General features: G+C 38.8%; 1 protein-coding gene across 1 annotated transcript in view; it reads right to left on the bottom strand.

Moving 5' to 3' along the window:
* The window catches only part of SYT1 (synaptotagmin 1), a 356785-nt gene that overhangs the window by 71961 nt on the left and 256898 nt on the right, over positions 1-27926 (bottom strand). Inside the window, 4 exon segments of the mRNA XM_069773427.1 lie at positions 4859-5026; positions 8437-8604; positions 11901-12023; positions 25258-25442. Coding sequence (XP_069629528.1) covers positions 4859-5026; positions 8437-8604; positions 11901-12023; positions 25258-25442 — 644 coding nt within the window.

Raw genomic sequence — 27926 nt, forward strand, 5'->3', positions numbered from 1 at the left:
CAGAAAATGACAGTGATTTGCTGCTGTGATTTGACAGTGACATTTGTAAAAATGTCCTTTCCTCTTAACTCTCTGCAAGTTTCAGTGCTGAGGATTCAATAAGCTAGACGGCTTACTAACTTTGTCAGTCTCCAACTGCTATGAAGCATACCGAGGTATAAAATATACCCATTTCAGGTCCACTTTTCCATCTCCTTCCTTTGACTTTTATTTTTTGAAGAGGAAGGGGAGAACAATCCTCATGAACAGCGCATGTCAAGCTTCACAGAATTGGTCTTTCAGCTGCAGACTGCTTGCATCCCTTTGCAAGGCAGTACCGTAGCATCCATCTCTCCTGCTTGGGATTGTACATCATGTAGGAGAGAACCTGTTGTGCACGTTGCTGGTGTTTTCCAGAATTCCAGCTCAGAAGCCACGTAGAAAATATACCCATCACAACCCATTGTGATACGCGCATGCATCCATCATGTAACCTATCCATGGTGGATGCCTGATCAGATAATGCATAGAGTCTTACGTGATGGCAGTCGTAAGAGGTGAGCAGAACTCTTGGTGGTGGACACTGGCAGGTCAAAGATCCTTCTCCTCATGGAATAAGGCTCTGATTCTCCACTGCTTTCAAGGGAAAGAATGGTTTCTGCTCTTCCTTATATTACCTAAAATTTCTTGGAATGTTTGCTACAACAGGTTTTCAATTTAAGTGCCAATATAACAAAATGTCTGGAGGGAAATCACTTGAAGTATTCAGAAGATGACTCTCAGTATGATTCACACTGCTATGAGCAAAGAAGAGGTCTGTCTGGCCTTCTGTACTGGAGTGATAACGGATATTGGATGCAGTATGTACTCAGATAAAGTTAATGGCAGTGACATCTGGTAGATGACACAGAGGAGCAAACTCCTATCATCTGTTTTTTAACACTCTGTGCCCAAACCATTATATGTCAGACTTGGTAAAAGCGAATAACCTTTCAGTACCTACCCCTCTTCCCTCCCATGCTCTCAGTCATATGAGACTGAAGGACTACTACATAAATCACCTCTGTATATTCACAAGGACAGCAGAGCTAAAAGCAGCCAGGGAAAAACAATTCAAGGTATGCAGCTCATTAGTAGTGGCCTCCCCAATATTTAGCAGTCATTGTACAGACTCGTACATTCCCAAAGCCCTCTCACAGTCCTAACAAACGCTTACATAAAGCCTTGTACCTTCAAAGTGCTTCACCGACATAAATATATTAATAAGACCTTTCCCAGAAGAGAATGCAGTGTCAGAGAGATGCCATTCAAATGGCTGGGCTGTGAGAGGTAGAGCTTCAAATATTTCATTAAACCTTCGTCCTCTGCCATCAATTTCAAGCCCATTTAGAAAAAAGGATGGAAAGCACAAGGGAACTTCATGAGCAAAAAGAAGAATACCTGCTAGTAAAACTATTCTGCCCTCTATGACTGCATTGTTAATTAGATTGTATATTCTGTGATGTGCAACAACTGAATGTGACATAAAGTGAGATAAAAATAAGATTTTTATACTCAGTTTGACTGATACCACCTAGATGGTTCTTTCAAAGTGACTGGTGACAATTGCCACTGATGTGCTTTGGTATACATCTTGTTTAGGGGTCATAATTAAAACATTAAGGATACTTTGGTGTCTGATACTTAGTTGCAAACATCTTCAGAACTCTAGTTAGCGCTAGGTTGTTAAGAACTGACAAACTTACCTAACTGTTGTAAGGGCAAAACTGGAAATAAACCATGTCATTCTTCAAGTACTGCAGACCAGATACAGATGTGCTTTTCAAGGACAAATTCATTACGCAATTATAACATGTGGAATAGTCTACAAAAGGTGTTTTGGTAGTAACAGAATTACAGTTGTCATACATTTTTGGATGAAATCCAGTTGCTTAGGTTTTAATTTCTTTTTTATCATGTTTTCTTACAATCAGTAAGCCAGACCGCCATGTCATGTTCATGATCACTACTAACAGACAAGCACATGTCTGTTGTTACACGTGGCATAGGTAAATCATGCTAACCTTTGTATGTGCAGTACTGTATTTGCTAATTGTGAAGCCAGAGTACTGCTTGGTCACAGCTGTATCTGCTGTGATTTCTGCAACGTCTGCTGTGTCAGCTGATAACAGGATTATGGCGACAGGACCACTCCCACTCCTCTTTGTCCCTTACTTATTATCTCTTAAAATCTACTAGAATTTGTATGGCATCTTTGCTCCTGAGCAGAGGCTGGAATATCGAAGATGGTGAGGTACTTGGCAGTAGTCAAATACGGAAATATGAATGACATTTCCTGGGAAACACAGCTCCCAAACCACTGACAGATGTAACTCTCTTGGTTCTTTTCCAGACTGGGCTAAGCAATTATTTGAATCAGGCCCAACACGTATATGATAGAAATAGAGGTTCCATTACAGAGCAAAAATAAGTGAAGACCTTTTGGATTAAATATACTTGACTGACCTACATCTTAAGTAACTGGTTTCTGTGGGGTCACTTTTTATTTGTGAAGTAAGCTCAGGAGCTGTTGTAGGAAAGCTACAATTAAAATACAGAAAACTAAGATTAACAAAGTCTCCAACTAATGTAAGTTATAATATTTTTCCATATTTATTGGATACTTTGCATGCTTGTGAGCATAGAGATGCAAAAATGGAACAGGAGACCTCCTGTATTATGAAAAAATATTTAGGGAGTTGGTGCAAGCAGCTTTTCAGGATGTTTTCACAGGATGATATTGCCTAGCTTCTTATAAATAAAAAAGCCACGCATTAATAGCAGCTTCAAAAAGGCCCTATCAAAAAACTTCACAAAAATTACAATGTTTTTTCTGTATACATAGTACCTGAAATTTGAGGAAAGCTGAGAGCAGAGGCTCAGACAGGAACTAAGGAAAGCTAGTTTCTTCTAGTTAACATGACTCTCATGAAAATATATTTGCATAGACAAATGCATGTAAAAATACACATCTGTCAGTTCACTTGGGCTCTGAAAGCACAAATAAGGTACAACCTAGGTTTCGTCCCTACTGCAAACTATTCAAAGTTCTTGTAATACTCTTCTAATATCCAAATAATTTAAGAATTATTTCTTCTGGTTACCTTCTTTGATTTTAATAAAAAGTTCTTTCCAAGTCAGAATGCATTTTTGGAAGTAGCTCACACTCTATTTCAAGCAACTTTTAACATTGTTTTGTATTAGCAGGACGTGAACTTTATGAAGCAGCCAAGGGACTGAGTCAGGTCTTGCTGCGGACATGAGCTAGAAAACTCAAGGGGCAATGTTCTATGCCACAAGACAGATGAAACCCCGCACTAATCTATGCCATGTTGTCTGTCACCTGCATAAGGGGATATCATTGTTTACGTTCTAAAAGCTTGAAGTTATACTAAAAAGGTGAAGGTTCAATTCCTCTTTGTGTAGTATGTGGCTCCTTTATGTGTTTTGCAACAGAAAAACATGAAACAGACTGATATCACACACGATAGTGCAATAAAAGTCCAGCTTGATACTTAATAAAGTTTAGAAGGATTAATACACTCTGATTTCACATTTCTAGCTTTCTGGTATGTTGAGGCTTTAAAGGAACAGGGCCCTTGAACTGCAAACTTCCTTTTTTTTTTTCCGTTTTCATCTTTAGCTCTAAGAGCGGAAGAAAAATGCCCCACATAGCATGGATACCAATGTCAATGCAATAAGAGAGCCCTGCAAATGCTGTCACTATGAAACAATGCCAGGCAGAATAGTCTCAATGTAGCAGTGGCTTTCAAATCAATAAGCACTAGAAGAAAGACATCTGAAAATACAGTCTTTAAAAACAAACACTCAAAAAGGCAAGACTGAAGTCGACCAGTTTTAAAAAAATCTGAGGAGGCTGCATGGCTCAGCATCCGCTGAATTTTTCACAATTTGTAGTCTAAATCCAATATTCAGGATTTTGTCACTTGTATTAAGGAAGGATTTCATCCAGAGATTGTCTCTTTAATTACAGAAACTAAGGTTTGAATCCAAAGCAGCTTATTAGCTAAATTAGACAACGAGGAACTGAGACTCAGATTCCTTCTTCTCCCACCAGACAACTGAAGCACGCTGTGCATGCTATTATATGTGGGCAGATATTATCTAACAATCAAAAGGAAAACTAATGTAAAACTGAGTAAAAAATGGTCTTATAATAAGCAAAAAGGTGGATGTGCCAGTATGAACAACCTCGCAGGAACAACAATTTAGTGATGAAATGTTTCCAAAAAGTGTCTTGGGTACATGTAATACTATACCTACTAAACAATGAACCCACAGGATGTTGGCACAGAGATGAAAATAAAAAAGGTGATTAGTAGTTGAGTGAGATGCCATTCCAAGGTCTTTGTCAAATGCATAATTCTAATCAATGGATTGCATAGCAGCTCAATAAAACTGTAAGGTATTTCAATGAAAACCTGCCATTATCTTCATGTACAATAAGATGCCTTGAGATGCAAACATTTAGAAAGATTAGGACCACAAAGAAGCCTAAATGCACACTGCTCTCATAATTCAAATGCAAATTCTATATACCCAAACTGCATCAATTCAAGAAAAAGTCAAACTCATGAAAACTTTCTTAATATGTTGCATGAAGTATCAAAAAGATTGAAAATAGGATTAGCAAAGGAGAATGTACCATTCAATGAGTATTGGAGAAGATGCTTATCAAAAATTTATCAGGTGAAGTAAGTCTGAGAAATGCTGATAACAGATGGGGGCTGTCTCAGCAAAAAAAATGTTGCTCGTTTGACTGTTTCTCTAGCTGAGGATAAAAGTGTCCTGGGGGAAAAAAAAGTTTGATTTTTCTTACCTCTTCCTTCTCTGCACTTTGCAAGTCCCTCCACTCCTCAGTGACATGACCGAAGTCCACCGTGTTCATCGCAACCTTATATTCCCCAATGATATCATGTTTGGAGAAACGATCAAAGTCATAAACTGCCATCACTAAAGTTTTTCCACCCAGCTCGGAGTATGGCACCTGCAAAGAAGAGAAAATGACAAACTCCGTATCTGAGACAATAAAGATCAGTCCACTACGATGCAAATCTATTTCTTTGGTTTATCAGCTGTCATCTCAGGTAAATTGAACTGCAGAGAAAATTATGAGGTGTATTTGTTTCAGAGTCACCAGATGCAGTATTTTTTGAGACCAGGCTCTGGCACTCGATAGAACAATGTGGCAGCTCACTCATCACTCCCCGAGTTTTTCTCATTCTACTTCAAGTCATTTTGCGGGTGATGAAACTGAAACAGGAAGCCCAATTATTTGCACTGAAGACACATGAACTTTTCACACAATGGTATCTTTTCCTCAATAAATCAACTGTCATCACTCAGAAATGGGTAGCTCCCAGACTTACGAAAAAAAAAAACCCAGAACTGGCTTACTGTATCTGGCACAAAGTAATTAGACACTAAATAGTTCTCTTACAGTACCACTACCTATCACTTACCAAGGCATATTTTTCATTATTATATCTTTCACACGGTAAACACTAAGGTGCTTTCTAAGTCACAGCGTACAGCTAGAAATTGTGGTGGCAGAAGGCCAAGTTCTGACTAATTCTCCAGCTGTTCTGATGTGTTTCAGACAGATGCTGTGGGTTAGGATGCTTATGAGTCACATTTTTAATGTTCAGATGAAGATACGCAGTTCAGGTAAGCTACACTCGAGTGGCTGTCTGGAGAGGTCCGATTTAGGAATTGTTTGGACTTAGACTGAACACTTCGTCAATGTGAATATACTCTGCAAGTATAAATGCTTTCATTTCATTCAGTGTGGGCTTCAGTAAACATTTTTCTATTAACTGTCTATATAAAAAGAGAAATGAAAGCGTGGCATTATCATTGGTCATGTTAACCTCTGTCTGTTCCAGTCTGTTTAAACCCTAGGACTGCTGCCTTTTGTTACTGTTTGGTTTCAACTCGCTTTTTAAAATACTTATTTAATAACATGAGTAGTTTTCCTTTTCATAACATGTTATATAATGTTTAAAAGAAGCTTTTCAAGTTGAGACCCAGCTCCAGCTTCCATTCCTGAGTACAATAGTTTCAGTGGGTATAGGGCTGTGTATTGTAGTAAATACTATAGCAAAATCTATTTTGATTCTGTAAATTATTTGTAGATTCTAAAAAGCCATAGAAGGCAAATATATGTGGAAGGCAAAATTCTAAATAATTTCACTTTTATTTTTACACAGCCTCAAAAACAGGAGAAGAGAAATGTTTTAAAGTTTCTTTCTCTATCAGTTTACAATACCGCTTAATGGATCCTGGTCATTTGGAATGCATGAAAAGACTACATTTATCATTATTTATTTTTTTATCAATAACTTGACCTCAATAAAGCTTATTTTAGCTACCTTCCTTTTTCAAGAAGATCTAGTGATTCACTACCTCTAAAGTAGCCCCAGCCTCCAGCTTTGTTCAGGACCACCAAGGATGTCCTCAGCTCTTGCGAAGGAGCGCTCCCTCTCCCTGCTTTCTGCTCTGCTCAGAGACACTCAGCCTCTTGACACAATGCAGGTGAGACCTTGGTAGAAGGACACGTATGGGAGTGTTCTTCTGGCACAGACACGCCACTGCTCCAGACACGAACCCTCTTCCCACTTTGGGCCTGAGGAGGAGGAACACCTCCCTCTGCCAGACTGGTGTGGTCCAGCTAGGATTTCTCAGTTTCCTTTTGGCAGTGCAGTGCAGTGCGCTGCGGGTATACGACTCCGACAGCTGGAGCCTGACGAACACCTGCACCCTGGAACGGCACCGTGGATGTCGGGGAAACAGAAATGGAAAGGGGACTAACACAGGGAACCACTCAAAGAAGAGAAGGAATGAGGTCCAGGGCTCAAGATGCAGTACAGCAGAAACGTAACCCATCTCAGCCTCATTAGCCCTTCTTTGGGAGGAAGGCAGGCAGCTCATGGCTGTGCCCGGGGAGAAGGTAACAAAATGGGTCTGGGCTGCCTGGTGGGCAGCTCTGCCGAAGACAGAGATGGGAAGGATGCCAAGAGAAGCTGTGCACCACCTGAAGTGGGTCACAGAAGTAAGGCTCTGCCCAAGTAAACGAGATATTGTCAGTAGTTCCCACAGAAGTCATTTATTACGGTTGCAGCAGTAGTTTAATGGTCACTTGTCTTTTTCACTGTAGACCCCAGAACAATGATAGTACTTGGCATGCCCTGTTGGTTCTCTCTTGAGTACAGACTACATTATCCAGGGGATGATTAGTACCATATTGGGATGCACTTAAACACTCTGTCAGGTCTTGTGTGGAAAGCAAACTTTCTTCTGGAGCATAAAATTTGAATATTAAAGATGTGACTTAAAACAAGTGGACATTATATCCCATGGATGATCTGATTTATAATTTGTGCCTTCATCTTAGATGACAGCATTATTGGTCCTCTCTTTTCTTTTGTGAGCTGCAGGGGAATCTGTAATTTATAACTCTGTTTTCTTTTAAATACTCTCTCAGGAAAGCTCAAGAAAAAAATAACTTCCCACAAAAGATTATTTTTATGAACATCTTCAAGGGAAAAAGTAAGCTTATACATGCAGTAGTAGTTCTGGCCTCCAGGGATATCTTTCTCATTGAATGATTACATAGCCTGAGTCTTTCACTGTTCCTGTTTTCAATCTGTAGCTGTCATTATAAGATTGGGCATCGAGAGAAAGGCCTAAAGTAACAGCAGAGGAATGTATATTAGGAGAAGCCCTATGAAACGTGCAGTATAGTATTCCTTTATTGTATTTAACTGGGGTTTAGGTATGGCTACAGTTTCAGAAAAACACTTCTTGATAGATACTATTGGAATGACTTAAATATTGCAACGTAAGCCTTAGCTACATTTATTTAATTCATATGTTATTAAAGCTGAGACATGCTTTCTTTTCATATCTAAAGTAGCATGGCAAAGAATTGCTATGACAAAGTCTAGCAAGATTAATTTGCCCTATTGTCCTTCATCCATTTACCTTCCTTGAGTTTTAATTTATTTTTGAGGGGAAAAGAAATGGTATACTGAAATTCATAAATCAGACTACAAAGATATTTAAAGAAAATGCTGGTCTAGTGAAATTTACCTAACACTTGTCAAAGTGTCACTGTTTTCTGACTTTCTTGTAAATTTTTATCCAGCCATAAAATATGGATCAGATTGTCATACATCAGCATAACCGAAGGGCCTAAAATCACTGTGCCTTTTATACCTACTGAGGTCAGACCCTGTGTCGTATCATTTTCATCATAAGATTGAATATCACAGGTTTCTACAATGTGAAAAATCACTATGCTGTAGTTACCAATTAACGAAGACGTCTCGCTTTGTAGCCAATCATGAGATACATACTGCTTAAATAAAAAAGTTTCAATAGTTATCAAAAAAATACCTTGAATGTAAATTGCTCATTGAAAACAGGGTTAAGGGTCTTTCTGTGGACTTTTGTCTCATATTTCTTCTTCTTATCAGGCAGCAGGAAAACTTTCACATAGGGATCAGATGTACCACCCATATCTAATGCAGGCAGCTCAGCTGCTTGAATAATCCCAACCAGAAGCTGAAAAAAGAGGAAAAGAGCAGAATGAAATTTCAAATAGATACTTATAAAGAACTGTAAGAGAAATACACATGCAGACTCTATTTTTGGTCTATGAAAAACTATTCCCCCCCCGCCACTTCAAGGAAGGCAAATGAAGCAACGCTATCTATAGACTTTAGAAAACCAATTATGGCAGATGCAGACTGTACAAAGGCTGGTTTTAAGTAGAAAAGAGGTTTTCAAAGGGCAGCTGATTACAGATAAATACAGACTTCATCTTTTTAAAGACCGCAATCAAATAACTTTCAATTGCTCTCTCCTCTTGTGCATTATTTTTCTATGCTGGGCACCCTGAATAGAAATCACATTATTAAACAATCAAGAATGTCTAATTTTGACTACAAAATTTGTATTCTAAATCCCCAACATGTAACCTTCTCCCCAACCAAACACAAAAAGGTGATACATCAAATGCAAATCCTCGGGAAGAGCTTTATTGAAAAACAAATGGATCTTCCAGTCTTCCTTATATTTAACTTCTCCTGCTATGTATACAAATGGGTTTAGGTAGTAAACTAAGGTCAGCGTTTTCAAAAAAATACCCAATGAAAACTAACCTTTGGTAACTAAATGCTAATAACAATTCATAATCTCATTGCAAAACAGAAAAATTAGTTTCTTAAATCTCTTATACACATCTAAAAATAAGACTGAAGCACATTTGAAACTTGTAAATGCCTTGGCCATTTTTTAAGTGCTATAAATGAAGGCTTATGTTATGTTATGTTATGTTATGCTATGCTATGCCATGCTATGCTATGCCACGCTATGCTATGCTATGTTATCTAGACATCCCAGCCTGTATTAGGCCTCATCAGCCAAATGGAGTTGAGAGAAAGAAAATACTTTTTATCTTGTTTCATAGACACAGAACTAAAGTAAACATTCAAGTGACTCTTCAAGGTCAATCTGGAGACAAGATATTAAGAACTGGGAATGAAATCTGAGGATATTTTCTTCTAAATCAGTGCTTCAGTCACAATATATTTGCTTTTCTCATGGATGAATTGTTTAAAATTGGAAACAGAAGCTCTAGCAACTGGAATACAGAACAATATAGTAGTCAGTCTAGGAAAGAAGCCTCTGGCTTCTGCGAGTTTCCTCAAAGTTGGACTTATTTTTACCAGTTTTAAATTCACAGTATGGCCTGCATGCCTTCCCACCTATAGCACTCTCGAGCTCCATGAAACATTTTCCTTTAGCTGTAAGAAACACTTCTCCTTTTCTGCCTCATTCTTATTCTAGATGCGTAACAGTTCATAAATACAGGGATAGGCTCAGGATCTACATCAAGTCTTTCACATCAAAGAGTAAAAAACAAGTCTATGACTTTTAGTTAACAGAGTGGAAAAGCAATTCAATTCCCTTTTAAAATTTCTCTCTCTAAAACTGAGGCATCGTGCTCTGGAGAGTATATTGGTCATCTTGTCTCCATTCTTAACCCTGTGCAATATATTAGCCAGATTTCTGGTCTGCAGTATCATGCCACCATGCTATACTAACCTAACTGAATCCCCTCTTCTACTCTTCTATATCATCTATCCTCTGACAAATTCCAAGCTGCAACACAGTTTAGAGCAGCAAAATAAAATAGGAATCCATAACTCAAATAATTTATTACCTTAGTAATACTACACACTTTTACAGATTTGTTGCTCTACCATCCTATTTTGCTTTCTAAAATATAGCTCACAAAATCAACATTTCCTTTAATAAAATTCACACAAAAAGTTTGTTTTCGTATTCTAAGGAAAGCGAAATCCATTTGTCAGAACACATTTGCAGCTTTTCCCTTCCTCCTCTTTAGATCTTCTGCTTCTGAAGGGTCTAACACTTCATACTGATTTCATACCGATTTCAAGGGGGATCAGTGTGACTCATCACATGGCCAGGGAATTTGCTCTGGGAGTCAAGGAAAATCTCCTTTAACCAGAGGTTCTTGAAAGGCTTCAGAATTCTTTTTGGCTCTTGCATGGAAAACCAAGCATTGATAGTCAGAAGACAGTTGAAAAGACAGGGAAATACTATGTATTATGCCTGGTCGTAGCTGTGTGTAAATACCCTGCCGCTGACACAAAAATTTTTCTTAATTTCTCTTATTTTCTTCATTTTGCAACAAGTAAGTGTACTGCAACCCATGAACAGCATCAAATAAAGAATCTAAATGTGGAAATAAATCACAAGTACATGTGGAAGTCAGTTCAGATGAAGAATAGGAATTAACAGGGATTTAGGTTCAGTAGTCGTTTCTTTCCCTAAATAGAGAAGAATGATGTGGTTTTGACTGAAGTTGTCAAAAAATGAAATGCAGGATATGTATTCTCAAGTTCACTGAAAGACATGTGGTAGAAGTGAAGAAGTCAGATGTGTTGGTTTACTTCGGTCCAAAGTTAAGCGCGGTGAGTTTTAATGTGAGGCTGTGAATTGGCATAACTGACAAAAAGTGATCCCAACCACAGCAAGAGGCCAGGAGGGGGGAATTAAATATGAGGTAGTTCAGGATGTGGCCAAACCTGTTAAGTAGGTTGATTCTAGGTCTACATCACATTATGGTGTCTATTCCTACTGAAAACTTGGGTAAGTATGCCGAAGTTTGGTCTTACCAGCTTCAGAGTAGGGTACTGAAGGAGTATCAGTCCTTGACTGGAGAGATTCTTCTTGTCCAACTTTCCTGTTTTTTTTGGGACAGACCTTTTTATTTGAACTTTTGTTCCAAACTAAAATTTTCTTGGCTAGTAGGTGTACTTTCACGGAGAGCAAAAGAACCTGATGCAGCCAGTTAATAAGGCAAAGTGCACACTTGATGAAGTGAGAGCGAGCTACTCCTGGCAATCTTATCAACTTGCTAAAAGACCCACAATGAATCAACTTACTTTCATGTCCCTCTCCTTCTCCTCCCATCTTTTGTTTGCTCACATTTTAAATACTTGAAGGCTGAAGCTATCCTTTACTGTCTGCATGCAGACTCCATAATATAATGTGGGTTGACATTGATTGGTGATGCCTTAATATAAGTTATTAATAACCATTAGATAAAACTGTGTCTTCAATTTTGATTAAAAGTGTAATATAAACTCTGAGTACATTGAATACCAATTTAGTAGTACCTCTGTCACGAATCTTCAGTCTTGCTTTCTCCCTTTACTCCGTGCAAGCAGTAAGGATTTCAGAAATATCTACTGCAACTAAATGTATTACTTCATTCTCCCCTTGCACACACAGAAATGAAATGTTACAGGTTGGTTGTTTCAAACCTGATTGTTCTGGAAGTCATAATCCAAAGAATATTGGATTTTCCCTAGTTTCTCCACTTCTTTGGGTTCTTCTTTCTCTTCCCCATCAGTCAGCCCAGTCTCAGCATCATCATCCTTAAGAGCCTAGAAAGAAGGAAAGTAATATTCATAAATAAGGCAAACTCTTAACTACCAGTTTTAAATAGACATGGTCCTCAAATCTATTTTAAAGCCATTAAAAGCAAGCATGACAGCAGAAATCCAAATATGCAGTTTACATATATATTTATACTATTTAGGTTGCTCAAGAAGGTGTTATAAATCAGCAAGCAAGCAATGGAAGTAGGAAGAAAACTTCCTGGACTATTACAAGCAACAATTGTTGTAAAACCTGAAAGTAGAAACAAAATATCAACTTGATATAAAAAAATCCTTCTGGGCTCACACTGGCTCTTAAAAAGGCACAAGGAGGCAAACATGCTATTAAATAAGCAAAGTCAGACATTCATTCAACTTAAGAATATCTCGGCAATGTCAAACCTGTTTGTGCATGCTGTGAATTGTTTGCAATTGGCAACACGTTTCTGTAGGATTACTATGATAAAGAGCATGTGCTGTGGATGAGTTCTTCCTACAATCATATGCCAAACATTTTTCATGTTTATTTAGAATGAATATGGAAGCAAAGTTTTCACCATGCCATTAGCAAATGCATGTTTCTCCTTTTCCCTCCCTCCCGAGACCAATTTCCTTTTTATTCATTCTCGCTATACAGCTTGGCTGAACCAAATTGATTGCACGTTGATTTTCGTTTGCTTAGAAAGAAACACAAAAATAAAGAAATACATTGTATCAAACCTGCTATTTTCAAAGGACACAGCAGTTATCTTAGATTTTATACATAATTAAAATACTAAATGACGTAATCATTTTTTTTGCTGTACCAGAAAGCAGAAGTATTTGTACTGTGGAAAAGGGAATTCATACAATTATTAAGCCATATGAACCACATGGAACTATGTAGGTCTTAATCCAGCAGATTCTTACCTGAGTAAGAACTGAAAAATGGGCAAAAGTGATGAAACAAACAGTGAAAAATTGTGGAAAATGTGAAAATAAATGTTGAGAGTGTGAAAACAAGGAATCAATACTGAGCATTCATCCAGAATTGCTATTTGCATGTTACAGTAAAGAGTATGCTTATCTGTAAGAGCCCTCTCTGGATCAAAAGTTCCTTCTATATGGAGCTTCTGCTTGCACAAACAGACTACTAAGTGCAAGAATAAGATTTGTTATGTTCCTTTTTTCACAATGTGAGGCGGTCTGAAGAAACCTACAGCATTTATAAACAATAGGTTGCAGCTGGAGTTCTCTATCTGAAGAGATAGAAAGGCTGGAAAGTAGCTATATCCACGGTTGATGGTGGTTGGTGAAAGAAGAAATGTGAAAGCATTAACATTCTCCCTCAGCCATGCACGCAGCGGGGGCCACACAAGAGTTGCGTGGAGGTGGTAAGAAGAAAGATTGATCCCTGAAGTAGAAAATGTTATTTTTCAGAAGCCAGATCTAAATTCAAAAGGTCAGACTCAAAACTGTACAGTATTAAGCAATTATTTCTCTACTTTTTGAAATAAGATAGAAATTCAGCTGGCATAGCTCAACTGAAATCAATGCAACAACATTGATTTATGCAAGCTGAGGAGCTGGGTTTGAGTTAAATATCTGAATGTTAGTGAATGATGGACTCTTTACAAGGAACATAAATTACCGTGTACCTGGATGAGACTGCTGGGAAAGGTCGGGAGTGGATGAGAATCACCTGTGTTGTTAGAAGAGTAATACTTTTTGAACTAAACCATTTCTATTTGGAAGGGCTGAACTGCCTGAAATGAAAATTGTTTTGAGACATTTTAATCGCTGGGCTGCCAGTGAGTTCCCTGGCTGTAGCACGACGTTTTTGTTAGTACAACAACAAGCGTGACACTTCAAAACTGACAGGCTCTATGGCAAGAGGCACAGCCCCTGCGGGACCACACGTGGGACATTCAGGATATGGGGTGATGTGATTATGCCAAACCCCTTGCTTTCATTGGTAATAAAAATAAGCTTGAGGTTTTGTGATCATGAAAAGAAAAGAGATGTGACTCAATCCAACTGAAGCAACCACATTTATCTGAGCCTGGAGACAACAGGAAGCAATAAGTCAGAGTGGGATGTTAACTCCAAGACCCGCTGCTCTGAATCATCCCAGTACTGCCCTAATAGAGGACTCCACGATAGAAGAGTGATAAAGAGCTCCACTATATCACTGTTTCTGGGATAAGTACTGGACTTACTGCTGTTCCATCTGCTTTTGACCTGGATTTTGTTTGGGAGGAAATATCCTACAGCTGTTGCTCAGGGATAAAAGGGAGAATGCAAAAAAACCTTTATATGCTAATTTCTAGGTATGAGGAATTTGTAACTATTGCATCAAGGCAACAGTTACCTATCCACACTCTCCCTAGCAAAATTATATACTTTCTGCATAGCTGATCAACCCAGGAGATGCCAGAGCTGTGGGTAACTCAATGTGAAAAAGTTCTTACTGTGACTATGGAAAATATAATGGGAGGCTAACGTCCCTCTTGCAAGGGAGTTTTGAAGCGCAGACAGAAAACATTCATAGTTGGGAAGCTCTTCTCCACAGATTATGAGAGGCCTATTGGAAGGTGAAAGCTATTTCCCAGGGGGGATGGAAAACATTGCACATTACTCACATCAGCTGAGGAGCTATATGATTCTTCTTGACCTTGACTCAGAAACACTGAAGCACTAAGAAACACTAAGAATGAGATGGTGTTTGGATTTGGCCAAGGTCATGGCGTGGGGGAGGCAAGAAATGACAAATTATTATCTCCACAGCAGTCTGTACATAATAGTTTTTACCATCAAGAGATGAATTTGCTTTCAAACTAGAGGCCAATGCTTCAAGAAGAAGCTGAGTCAAAGGAAGCGCAGAAGTTTCTCATGTTTGATGCAGCTGCTGAGTTCCAAAGAGGAAGAAGAATTGGATTGCTTCAAAGTACTTGAAACACCCCGTAGGGATTTTCATTTTGTATTGAGATTCTCTGAAAGATCAATATTTAATGGAATAGTACTGCAACCCTCAATTTATAGCACACTGTATCACACTATATTGGATCTTTTTGTTGTATTGCTACAATCAATTAAAATAAGCAGCTATATTTTATTGGGTTTAGAAACAATAAAATATTTTTAATTACAAGCCAGCTTTTTCCTCAAGCCTCTTCAGCTGACACAACTGTAATCAGAAAGCCTGGATTTAGATGCAGAGGAATATAAGTCTTTCCTTTCCTAATATTTCTTTTAATTCCATGACATTTTAAATGCTTTTTCGGTGAAATATGCAACACAGAAATGCATTATTACATTGTGCAGGAGACCAGATTTATCTTTTCTCATTTGGGATGACTGTGAATTTCATTCAAGTGGTTTCTACATAACATATGCAGAAACACAAAACAAACCTCTATATCCTCTTACATCTGTGTAAGTATCCAAAAAACATAGGCTTATGTGTAAGCTGGCGTAGGAACATACAAAAAAAAGTGTTAATCCAATACAACCATTACAAGGTGATACATCCACATCTAAGGAAATCAGCAAGTTTGTGCCAGGGACCTTAACAGAGCCACACAATACACAATATATGTTTTCTTAGACCTGGAAGACAAAATGAATTTTTGAGCAACCTGTCATTTAATCCATACTTGAATGAGCTCTGTAACTAGTTCTAACCAAGGGTGCAGACATCAACCTACTTATGGCATTAGGATTTTCTTTTCCGTGCCATGTTTAGTTAATTGTTTTCAAGCTTATCTACTCTGTAGTGATTCCTACAACAAACATGGCTAAATTACAGCAATCTGGGTTCCACATTTCAATCTGCTGGTTGTTTTTTTCACTTCCGCAACATAATTAAGAGTGGTTTTACAGTCTCCCCTTTTCTTCTGGGTTGTTAAAGAAAATGCTTAATTTTCAATTTTTTTGTAGTTGCATCTTCTGCATTAAAAAAGGAAGGAAAAAAAAAATCCCTGCTTGTAATTGCAGTTCTGCAAACTCCACACCTTGGAGTGGGTTTTTACATTTCCTGGGCTTCCTTCCCCTCTCACTCCCCTAGCTGACAAAAGCCTCTCTCCACCGACGCTGCCTCCTGATCCTGCAAACACCCCTTGCTTCCAGCTCAGTTCCACCAAAAGCCCTGCACCCTGGCACTGGGTTTAACCCACTACTATCCACCACAAACCACAAGAAAGGTTTTGGGGATTAAAACAGCTTTATATACACTTTCATTTAATCCCTCCCAGAACTACGTGTAGAAATCGAGAGGGTCTGCAAGGGATTTAGCACAGCTGTCTGCTGGTTGCCTCCAGATTCCACGTGTGCAGGAGCTCCAGGAAAGCAAACTGATACGAGACTCGGGTAACAAAGCTGCTGGGGAGCAAGTGTTACTTCCTTGCCTCTGGTACAGTGAGGCAGAAGCCACAACCCTGCCTGAATCACCAGGAGGACGCAAAGACCCATGAAGGTATATTTTGCACTTTGATTCCGGTCTCAGTTACCTTCACGTCTCATTGTTAATGCCTAGTTCATCTCACAAGCTACTTAAGACTGCAAGCAAAGTGTCTTTCACTGTCGTATGTAAAGAAACACTTTAATTAACAGAGTTTTTAGGGTTCCTTCCATTCATGGAGTAGCCTGTGGCCTCACTTTTAAGGAAGCAAGTTACCAGTAAGCAAGAAGGAGAGACGTTAGGCAGGAAAACAATGCTGACTGCAGCCTGTAAGTTTATTTGCTGCACAGTGCATGCTGCCATCCTGAGTTCCATCTCCGCCTGCCTCATCAATCATTCCTTTTGTTCACACGGTGAAGGGGATATTTTTTTAACGTGTGAATGACGCCCAGTCCTCAGGCTTGTGCGATGCCTGCTGAGCTGAATGGAAGAAAACAATATGATTTTGTAGCGAGAATGTTCTGTGCCATGTCCAACAATGAATTTGTCAGAAAGGCAATTTTTCCTCCACACTTAGGAATGGCTGCATTTCCACTAATGGTGGTGAACCTCTTATCAATTTCTTTCACATTCAAGAACACCACAATTCTGACATGGCCAATTTTTATCCCAGGGGAAAACAAAAGCCTTTAAAAATTCCTGGTTGATTCCCTATCACAAAGCAGAGAAGCCTGCAATTCTAACACATTCTCTGTCAGAGTCCCCGAGAAGGAAAGGCAACATTTCATTCATTCAGCAGCTGCTTTCTCTCCATGAATTAATTTAGAGAGCATGTTGCGCATGGGTTTCCAGTGGCTGAGCCAGGCTTTGGTCATTGTGAAATCTGCTTTGCCCTTACTGCTGCAAGAGTGTTGGCCTCACACGCCAGCAGTGGGCCACACCGATGCAGAGAATGAGCAAGACCCTGCTGTGTTCAGCATGCGATGCCTTGACATTACTTCCTTGCTTGTTATCCAGGTTTTAAATGGTCTGTTGGGTTATTCAAAAGGCTTGCTTGCTTTGGAGTTCTATGACACGAAGTCATCGTGTTCAGCTTAAGAGCTCACTGAATCGTTTGGGTACTAAAAAGCCAACTGATTCTGGTGCAATGGAAGAATACAGCAAATGCTGGAGGTGTTCAACGTAAAATATGAATACATACATTCAAGTTGGAGCTGTTAAGCCCCCAAATCAACCTGTTTTTCTTGTGGCCAGTGTTTATTTCCTGAAAAAAGTTGCAGCTGATCTCAGCCTGGGGGACTACTTCAGAAGTTCACCCTGTGGGTCAGAGCTCTGCTTTGAACGCAGGGCCCGTGTGCATGAACTAAAAGAAGTAAGCACTCCTGCAAGTAGGCTGGCGTGCTCTGCCCCCACCTCCCATATGGCAGTGCTTGGTTGCGCTAAGCAGCAGGCTGTGAGTAGGAGGCAGCTTTAGGCTGCTTGGCCAGTGCGTGCTGCTCAATCAATTGTTCTTCATCCTTCCCAAACGAATGGCAGCGGGCCAGACGGAAGCATCCTTTGGGACAGAGCTGGCTCCTCAACACGGGAGGACCACTCTGAGTACTACATTTATTTCTGTTTGAAAAATTTGTCATACTATATAATTAGGACTACATCTATTTAACAGTGAAAATTAACCTAAATATAGCCAGACATGATTTATGGGCTGTCACATTGATCTATGGAGAAAAGTTGGCAAAGACCTGTTCTTTTGGCTCAGTTGCTTAAAAAGAGATAAGATCATTCTCTGACCATCCTCTAAATAAGACTTTATCAAGTATCTGATATTCTCATGCTTGAAGGTTATTTTGCTATTCGTATTTATTATTCATCATTTTGTAAAGAATAAATGCCTTGGCTTAAAAAGTAAACAACTAAATATTCCCAGCGGGGTCTGAAATGTATACCTCACTGATATCAACTGCTGTTCCTGTTGTAGATTATTCATACCCACTAACTTCAGGCACTTAGTGTAAGAGTTTAGCTTTCCACGTGATCAGTGGATACAGGTAAATGTCTTGAAAGTGTGACTCAAATCACTTTAATTTAGGGAATAATTGCATATTTCCTAGACACCACTCATTAGGAACCTACAGACTCTGGCTTGAATAAAGAATTAATAATTTGGTCTGTTAATCAAGAAAATGCAAGAAAGAAACGTCCTTGACAATGGAAGCTTCCAGTGGCAAGACCTTCAGTATAGAAAAGAAGACATGTAAGAAAATGGGTAGGAACTGTATCTTCATATCATCCTAACAGTACAATAGGTTATAATAAAAGTAATAAGTGAATTATTTTACAGGAAAAATATTTTTTAAAAAGGAGGAAAACAAAGCTCACAAAGCATGCAAAGCAAGCTCCTATGTCTTCTTGGGAGTGACTGAGAGGAAGAGACAGGAATGCAAATAAGCCCAGCCTTGTGGCTCACAGCTGTTACTTCCATATTTTCAGGATTTTGAAGTCTAACATAAATCTAAGTTACAAAAGAGTTTTGTGGAAAACCCCGCAGAACACAAACACTGATCTGTAACATCATATCTTCATAAACATGTTATTTTCACATTTTTCAGGAAGTTTTATGCACCCTGCACAGTTGCCTTCTGAGGCAGGTGAAAAAAGCAGGACGATTGGTCAAACCTGAGGTTGAATTAATGTATAAATGGGACTCAGTCAATCCATTTTGACTGCCACAGTATACTTATTGGGCTTGTTTTCTAAGAAAGACTTGTCCCCATTGTTTCTGACTCATTTTCTACACTGTCATGGCTCTGCAGCGCATGCTGTCTTCTGAGTGTGAATTAGGATGTCTCATTGCATTGTGGATAAGCCACGGTGAGCATTAATGTCACCATGGGCTGAAGATGCCAACGAATGGGAATTGGCATGCTGGGACCAAGACAGGTGGCACTGTGGCATAAATACACTCACTATTCTCTAGGCATTCAACTGCGAAAACAAACAAGCACATGAGCAAACACTGCAGAAGAGAAGACCACTGCCAGCAACACAGCTCCTGTCCCTCAAAGAGATCCTCTTGGATTATTTCTGGCAATAAAGGCTTGGGTTCCTTCAAGTGAAATCCAGGCTCTCTGGACGTCAGTGTGGATTTTACTGACTTCATTTTGCCTATCGTCTTCACGCTGCCAGGTCAACACACACTACTTTGAAATACTTCAGGGCACCTAACATTAAAAAGATTGTTCCTTCAATGTTTTGTCTCCATGAGGACAAGAGTGTTTACTGTTCAACAGCCAAAATCATAAGGTGAAACAGTCTAAGAAAACCATTATAAATTGAAGTTCAGTTAGGTGTAATTGCAGCTCTCAACATCATGTTACTTTATAACGCCCTCATGTTTCACCAGTATTAATACATAAAAATTAATCATAATATTCTGATTAAGTCAGTACATAACCTTGATGTAAAAGGAAGGCCTTAGTAAAGGAAGAACAAACATACAGAGAAGTCAGGTGGCTGACTGAAGGCCACAGTAAGTCAGCAGCAGAGCCAAGAATATATTCCTCATACTCCAGGGTGTAGTATATATACCTGATCCCAAATCTCCTATTTCACCTAACAGATACATTCACTGTAAGCCAAAAATCTTTCACCAGTGACAGTGTTTTAGCCTGACACAATGAGAAAGGAATGAGCTATTAAATCTCCTTCTCCACAAATGCTTTGTGACCTAATAAAATGTTCGGACCACCACAACAATTATTCTCCAAACAACAGGGCTAGATTTTAGTAATTTTTCAGTGCCACTGTTCATGACTGAAATGATTACGTCTATTCCTTTCCTCAGTCCACAGGCTGAGCTTAACCAAGAATTTTGCTGTACCAGCGCATTAAATTCAGACCCAATAAATCAGCAGCTATTATAGAGTCTCTGGAGCTGGGTGTTTGGGGGCTTTTTGTTTTTTCCTAAAGAAAAAAGTAGTGGGAGCAAGCAGGGGCATTAGCAGAGACCGAAAAGTTATAAAGATGAAAACTGTGATGGGAAGAACTCATAAAAACACTGGTGCTAGTTGTCATTCAGTTGCACCAACAGAAATCTGGAGTAAGACCACATAAAAGAGTTTGGTATGGAGCACTAAGAACTTAAAGCATGGGTACTGTACTGAGATGATGCGAGAGCCCACAGCAAGTTTCATGAGGTACCAATCATTTTACCAACACTTAGAAACTAAGACATTAAAAATACACACTGCTTTCGTCTACTTTTGATATGGTGACATTTATACAAAAAGGAAATAAAATTAGCAAGTTATTTTTATGTGCCTGTCAATTTTAAACTTCAGCTTTCTAGTACAGTTTGACTTAATATTTTATCTACAGAAAGAATGACAACCTCTTTTCTTTCACCCTCCTCTAGCCTCCCCCCAAATATATAGCCAACCAAAAAAATACCCAATCAATTTAGTTCAGCCTCTTGATGTGTGTATCAAAGCTACTACATATAAATCTCAGCTGAGGAGCCAGAGCTGTCAGAGGACTATATGTATCAGAGCTTTAGACTGGGTGCATCCAAATAGCAAAATAAACCTACCGCAAGTGACAATCCAGAACAGTCATGAGACACAACATAGACAAGGAGGACATAGAAGGAAGAAATAAAAATTAAAACATCCACACACAAACAGTAGTAAAAACCATGGAGAAATGACCTTTTTACAGCAGTACATTCATTAACAATTTGCCTCCCCTAGAAGGAATCTAATCCTCCCAGTGGCCCTTGGTGGAGTCGCATACCCTACTTGAAAAAGTAAGCATTGCCTGCAACGGAAACGGATTTCAAGACTTAAAACCTAATCTTATTTTCAACTCATCTTCCACTTTACCTCAACTACATTTGCTCATAATCTATATTATTTCATAAACAGTTCCTAGTTTGAAGTTGTGTTCAGGAAAGTGGAAATTTTGAAGCACAAATATTCTAACAGAGACAAAATTTTATTCTACTTTCTGTAATATCTAGTTATCATGTGTGACTGTTGAGCTGACTGAGTCTCTATGTCAAAAGGATCTTTAACTATGTCAAGCTATATGGCTCTATAATGATTTGGCACGGATGTGCGGGTCAGCATGAGTACATGTAGGTCAGAAGTTCTCTTTGACAAACAAAACCAGACTAAGATGGAAATTATATTTCCAGAAGCTGATACTTTCAATGTACCAAATGTTAACCTTACCCTTTCAAGTTTTGTGTGCCTAGGGAACTAGGATCTTGCAAGATGCCAAGTGCCTATCAACTCCTATTATGCACTCTCAGCTGAAGGCAGAAGGTAATTAGTACTTACAGGTTCAGGCCTAACAATGACTGAACTAAGCTTTTTGGGTTTTTTGACAGCATTTCAGATCTTTGGTACTGTACGTTGCCCTTTATAATGGCATTAGATTTACATTGTGATCTCCAATTACTTTTTTTTAACATTAAAATTTGCTTCTTTAAAGAGTAAAAGGCATTCTTGTTATCCACTGTTCTATTTTACGGCAGAGCCTCTAAAGTGATTCAATTCTCTTAACTGAAATATTCTACATTTAGCATTGCATTGAGTTCAGCTAGGTATATTAAAATTTGCACTGATAATTCAAGATTAAACTGTTAGAATGAACAATCAGTCACACCAAAAAAAAAAGACAGCTAAAATTTCACAAATTAGGAATTTAGTTGGTAAAAGTTATTGAATGCCAAGGACTTAAAAATCTGTACACTATCAGACTGCTAGGTATGAATTTAAGGGGCTAATTTAAGTAGCCTGTTTTTGAAATCCCAGACAGTGAAGAGGAAGCTTGGCTGGACAGTTGGTGATCCATCCACTTATTAAAGGTCTGACATTTACATCATCTGAGAATCTACCCTCCTTAGGTTTAAGTGTGCAAAACAAAACATATTGGTTAAATCCCCAAATGTTTGGGCAAAAGTATGTTTAAATAACTATACAGAATATTTTGAGTGGAATCATTTTAAAATACCTATCTGTGCAACATTTCAAAATTTGAGCTCTCTTTGTAGACAAGAGCCGCATGATTCAGCTTTTTATCAAATTTTCCCATGAAAAAGATAGAAATGAAACTCAATATTAATTAGATAATGTAATTTTGCATTAAAAATATTTATTTTCCAAGAATCCATGGTCATTTATCCAGGTCCTAATGAATATAATTAAAAACACTTAATTTTATATTGTAAATACAACAATGGCCTTACATGATATGGAACAAATTCCACATAAATATCAATCAACAAATTGCACATTATTTGTCCTACAACAAAGTATTAGGTTTGTTATAATTGGTAAAACATAATAAATATCTCAAGGAATTTCTCCACAAGCATAACCAAACAGTTCTTCCAAATTATTCTTCGTTCAATAGGAAGAGTTGGCTAACAGTAGCCCAGGGTAACCCAACAATTGATGATCTGATTTTCCATGTATTGCTGAGGGGGAAATATCTCACAATTACTTAATATTAATAGCACAGAATAAAGTCTATAAATCAAGTACAGGGAATCTATGAATGCTAAATCAAAGTGCTTAAAGAAAAGGCGTTTGTTTCGCATTCATCATATGGAGAAAGCAACATCAGCATAAAATATTTTTCAAGGTAGAACTCAAAATTTTTGCTCTGTTTTTTTTTGAGCTCGGCCTCACTAATCTTCCTACCCTTGGAACAGCTGCATCTATTTTAGTGATTCTGTGTACTGAGGAGGTTGTTTTCAGGTGTGAATTTGTCTTGCGTTGGTGTCATGCACTCCAGTACACCAGTGTGGCACATGAAGCACCTTCTCTCCAGGTGGAACCAAGGTTGAAGTTGCACACCAGGGCACTATCTAAAGTCCTCTACTTGCAATGTGGATGCAAGGATCTCCAGCCGTTCGCTCTTTGTGCCTGTGTAGGACTCTGTTAGTTGCAGTAAGGCAGTCTAAGATGGCTGTAAAGATATCTGCTTTGTACTGCCTTCTAGCGTGTACATGAGTACACCTAAGATGGGTGACTTCATTAGCTGTAAGCATGCAATGTGTACTTATGGTCTGAGAACCAAAACAGATTGAACACAGGTGGTCACTATAAAACGTTGATACATCCAGCTTGAATGTAATGAATTTTGCCAAAGTTTACTTTATTGGTGTAGCGGATAGACTAGAAAAGTTTACTGTCTAATGAATCAACATTTTAGTAGTAGCTACTGCAGTTGAGTAGAATGAACAGGAATAAAACAACTGGATCTTCAGTTATTTTCTTTCCATACTGTCTACTGAGCAAGAACAACAAAAACTGTCCTGTTGTCTGATAATGGAAACTAGAAATAGCTCTGTACCTTTGAAGCTTATCCATTATTTTCCTCCCATTATCCAAGCTCCTTTCAGACTCCACTCGTGTGATCCAGTTGCAGCTAGTCATCAGACTTGTACGGCTTCCTCATGCACTCTCCTGATTTTGCTCTTCCCCTATCACGTCTTATGTGCCTGGAGAAGCATGCTAACCTGCTCCAGCACTCTTAAGACTGGCTGACGAGCCACACCGGTGGCTGGTTCCTCACTGTACAGTGGCATCTCACCACTTGTTCTGGACTGCTCCGTGGGCCTCATAGCTACTGTGCTCTAAGCTTCTCTTCTTGGATCTTGTTCCCAATCAGCTGGCCCTAGCCCTGCGGTTCCCAGCTTTGGCTTGTACTTCTAATCAAACCTGCCTTCAGCCCAGCTTTCTTCTACACTAGATCCCAACTTGTGGAAGGAACTGCTCATTCCTGACCATGCTTTTATCCTCTCTCTTTGGCTGGATAAGTGGTCCTGGACTGCCCTGGCTCAACCTTACCAGGGGTCTTGGGAGCACAGACTTGCAGTCTTTATCTTTACAGTTATTGCTCCTACTGAAGAGGTTTTGCAAAGCAATTCTCTAAATTTCTTCAGCACTTTCTGTTTGAAAAATATAGCCCTTTGTCTTCTTAGCTTAGGAAACTGGGCAATGCAGTGAGGACACATGGATACTTCACATTTGTTTCCCCATTCTTCTGCTTATTCTCAACAGTTTGCTCCAGGAAGGACAACACTAAAACCCTGTTAAAAAAAGCTTTATTTTCTTTCAGGAACATATTAGTCAATTCTATGGCCCAGAGGATTAGGTCCTGCAACCTTCTGCTTCTCTTGCATGAAGCAGATCTGAAGGACAAGTTTTTCTGCCCTTATGAAAATGATGCTGCTCAAAGGGCATTATGCTAATCTTTTCCTCCAAGTTACTCAGCTGACTTACAGCTGCAAGCATGGCCTGTTATCTTTAATCTCCTCCTCTCTAGTACAAAATGAATTCTCCCAACATCATTGTATTGAATGCCCGTGTGCTCTTCCTTTTTGGTTGTTTTCCCTTGTTTCTATGCTTCTCATTTTTTTCTTCTATACTGTTGTTTCTCTGCTGAACTTTTGCTTTTGTGTAAAAAGAGATTTAGAGTTCAGAGCTACTTTTGTGTATTATGTAAGCTCAGAAATACTACTGGAAAGACACACAAACACTGTACTAGGTCCTGGTCAAAGTCTTGAAAAAGGACAGTGAAAATTGGGCACATTTGCTTCATTTTTGGGACAACTGATTCAATAAACTTGACCCTTCCAGATGAGTCATTATATGCCTGTTCATTTTTTTTTAGCAGAGCAGGGAAATTGGCTGACTGCTTTATCAGTAATGCCACACCCAGATTCATCTTTTGTGATACAACCGAGAAGATGCTGCCAGTCAGTCCCCTCTTCACAGAGCCACTACTGAGGCAACAAGCAGAAACCTTCAAATGCAACTCAAGAGTTCAAGAAAAGGAGAGGTACTTTACCTGGTCTTTCATGGTTTTCCCTAAATCTTTAACATCTTTCATGTTAATAGCATTCTTCCCTCCCTTCTCCTTTCCCTTCTTCTTGTTCTTCTTTTTGAACAAGCATTTCTTGCAGAGACAAAAGCAGCAGGTAAGGATTAACAGGACTGCAACTATGGCTATGGCTATTAAGGCCCAAGGTGGCACTGGAAGAGAAAAAGAAACACACAGAAAGAAGGTGGTAATCCGTTAGTAGGGTTAAAACACATTTCTCTCACAGCTAAGCCCTTTTCAACAAAAATGCCTTGCAGAAATACCTGAAATCCTTTCTAAAATGTCCTGTCATCATTTGTATATTTCTCTCAACTGAGCATTTACACACGCAATGCCAATTTAACACATCTATCTGCTTACATGCCTGGTGACACATATCAAACTCATTTGCAGCTATTTTGATTTATCTAACATCTGAAAACAGTATGTCCAAAATATTTACACTTGCGAATTGCAAATCTGTAAAATGCTCGGCACATTTAGGCAATTACTTGCTTCTTTCTTTAATCACTTCCCCAACCCACCTGGCATTGTGGCTGAATCAGGTGGAACTGACTGGGAATTTCCCTTTTCTGGAATGGCATCTGATCCAAGCAGTCGGTTTTAATGAACAGCCCTTCTCTGCCCGCTGCTGTACTTGACAGACTCACAGACTCCTCGCAACAGATGCAGGTCAAGGTCACCAGTACAGACTGACCAAGGACAGAGGACTGCCCAATCCAACGGCATCTGCCCTATTTGTCACTGTGCCTTAACACTAGCAAAGTTTCAGGACACAGCTATATTCTCACCTATACCTTCCTATAAAGAAAAGCGTATGTTCCATTTATTCATTCAGTCCAGGATGCTGGACATGGCTGAAGCATGAATAAATAACAGAGAACACTTACTATGATAAAATGGTCTTGTTAAAGATCAGAACTTTTGGAAAAAAGGAATTAAGATGACACTTAAACAAAAGTTCCCTCCCTCTGGAAGGGAATTATCTTCATACAAATCAGCTTTAATGACCACTGATCCCCACATTTAACCAGAACACTTGACAAAACTTTAAATCTTGTAAACTGTCATTTTCTAAAAATCTCAAAATGCACTCAGTCTATCATGTCTGCAAGATACTCTCTCAGTGCATTACCTAAAGGTCTCTAATATGATACAGAGCAAAACTGAAGAGTGAATTAAATTTGACATGTTGACGTCAGTGAATCACAAAAGGGAATGGACAGTATAAATAGAGAAAATTAATTGCTTAAAGGAGCTAAGCAGAGTGTGAAGCATGGTCACAGGAACTTCCACTACAAATTACCCGTTCAGGAAGAGGACAGAGCACCTACACCTTCCTTACTCTATATTTAATGACCATTTTTTCTACCTTTTATTCATATGTCCTTGGTGACAGATACAAAAATAATGCAGGAGAATAGTTAAACAAGAATTTCTGTAATACTTTTGTGCCTCCAAATGTTCATTAAATGCAGCTGCTATAAGAGGGAAACTGTACCATATGTAGAACAAATGAGAACTGATTACTAAACAAATGAATGTTAAAAGATAAACAGTGAACAGATTAACAGCTGTTTATGGGATGTATTTTATGGAGTCAGCAACAGGAATTCTGCAGTTAAGGTTGCATTAGATCTGCACTTATCGTAACTTAAAATCTTTATTTCACGCATTAATGATTTCGTTTTGCCTTCAAATCTGGTGTGGTAACACTTTATAGCACAACTGACTTGCCCATAAATTTTTTTTTTTTGCATCCAGCACTCATAAATGTAAACCCATCACCTTTCATAGGCAATGTGCGCTCTTCTCAAATTCTAAACTTCACATGTGTACTTAGTCTGTTAGACACTTAGCATTTGAAACGGTATTTACATAACACTATGCTTTATATCTAAGCTAATCTACAGGATTTATGTCAATATGAAATGAATGCTGTGCCCAAACTTATCAGCTATTTGTTGTGCTGCCTTGTCAGCAGTGCTTGAAGCATGATGCCAGCAAATACGCGGAGCAGCAAGAATATGGGATGGGGTTCTGCCAGCAGGATGGCACCGTGGGAGGACAGAGAAGAGGAACACATCAAGTGTGGGTAAGCTGGGAGAACCAAGGCATCGAGGAGACAGGGAATGTGGGTGTTAACAGGCTATATACATATGCATCCTAGAGATGAAAAAGCTTGTGTAGGTAGCGAAGTCAGGTGCCTTTGCGCTGAAACTGTTGTGTGAAGTGGTATTCTGGCACTGCTGCCTCCGTCCTCTGGAGCATGAACAATGTAGGGTGCCTTGGGGAGCATTTGAAGCACTTGCAGATACCTCAGCTTCTTTTTTATAATGCATTGTCTGCTCTCATCTGTTTGTAATTTAATTTCACCCAATAGCTCTTGTGATGCAATTAAATTATCACCAAATTAATATCTGAGACACCAAGAATTATGCAGAATTCCTTATTTATCTCTTCAAAAAGAATACACTTCCTTTTTTTATTAAACAAAGCATAAGCAATAAAGGAAAATATTTGGGGTAACCCAAAACCTGGACATTTCCAAAACAACTTCAACATTCAAGTCTGAAAAAACAAAAAGGAATGGATTTTTTTTCCCAGTAAAAGTATACTATCTCTGTCAACGAGAT

Source organism: Haliaeetus albicilla, chromosome 28 (assembly GCF_947461875.1).
Source record: "Haliaeetus albicilla chromosome 28, bHalAlb1.1, whole genome shotgun sequence".
NCBI classification, from domain to species: domain Eukaryota; kingdom Metazoa; phylum Chordata; class Aves; order Accipitriformes; family Accipitridae; genus Haliaeetus; species Haliaeetus albicilla.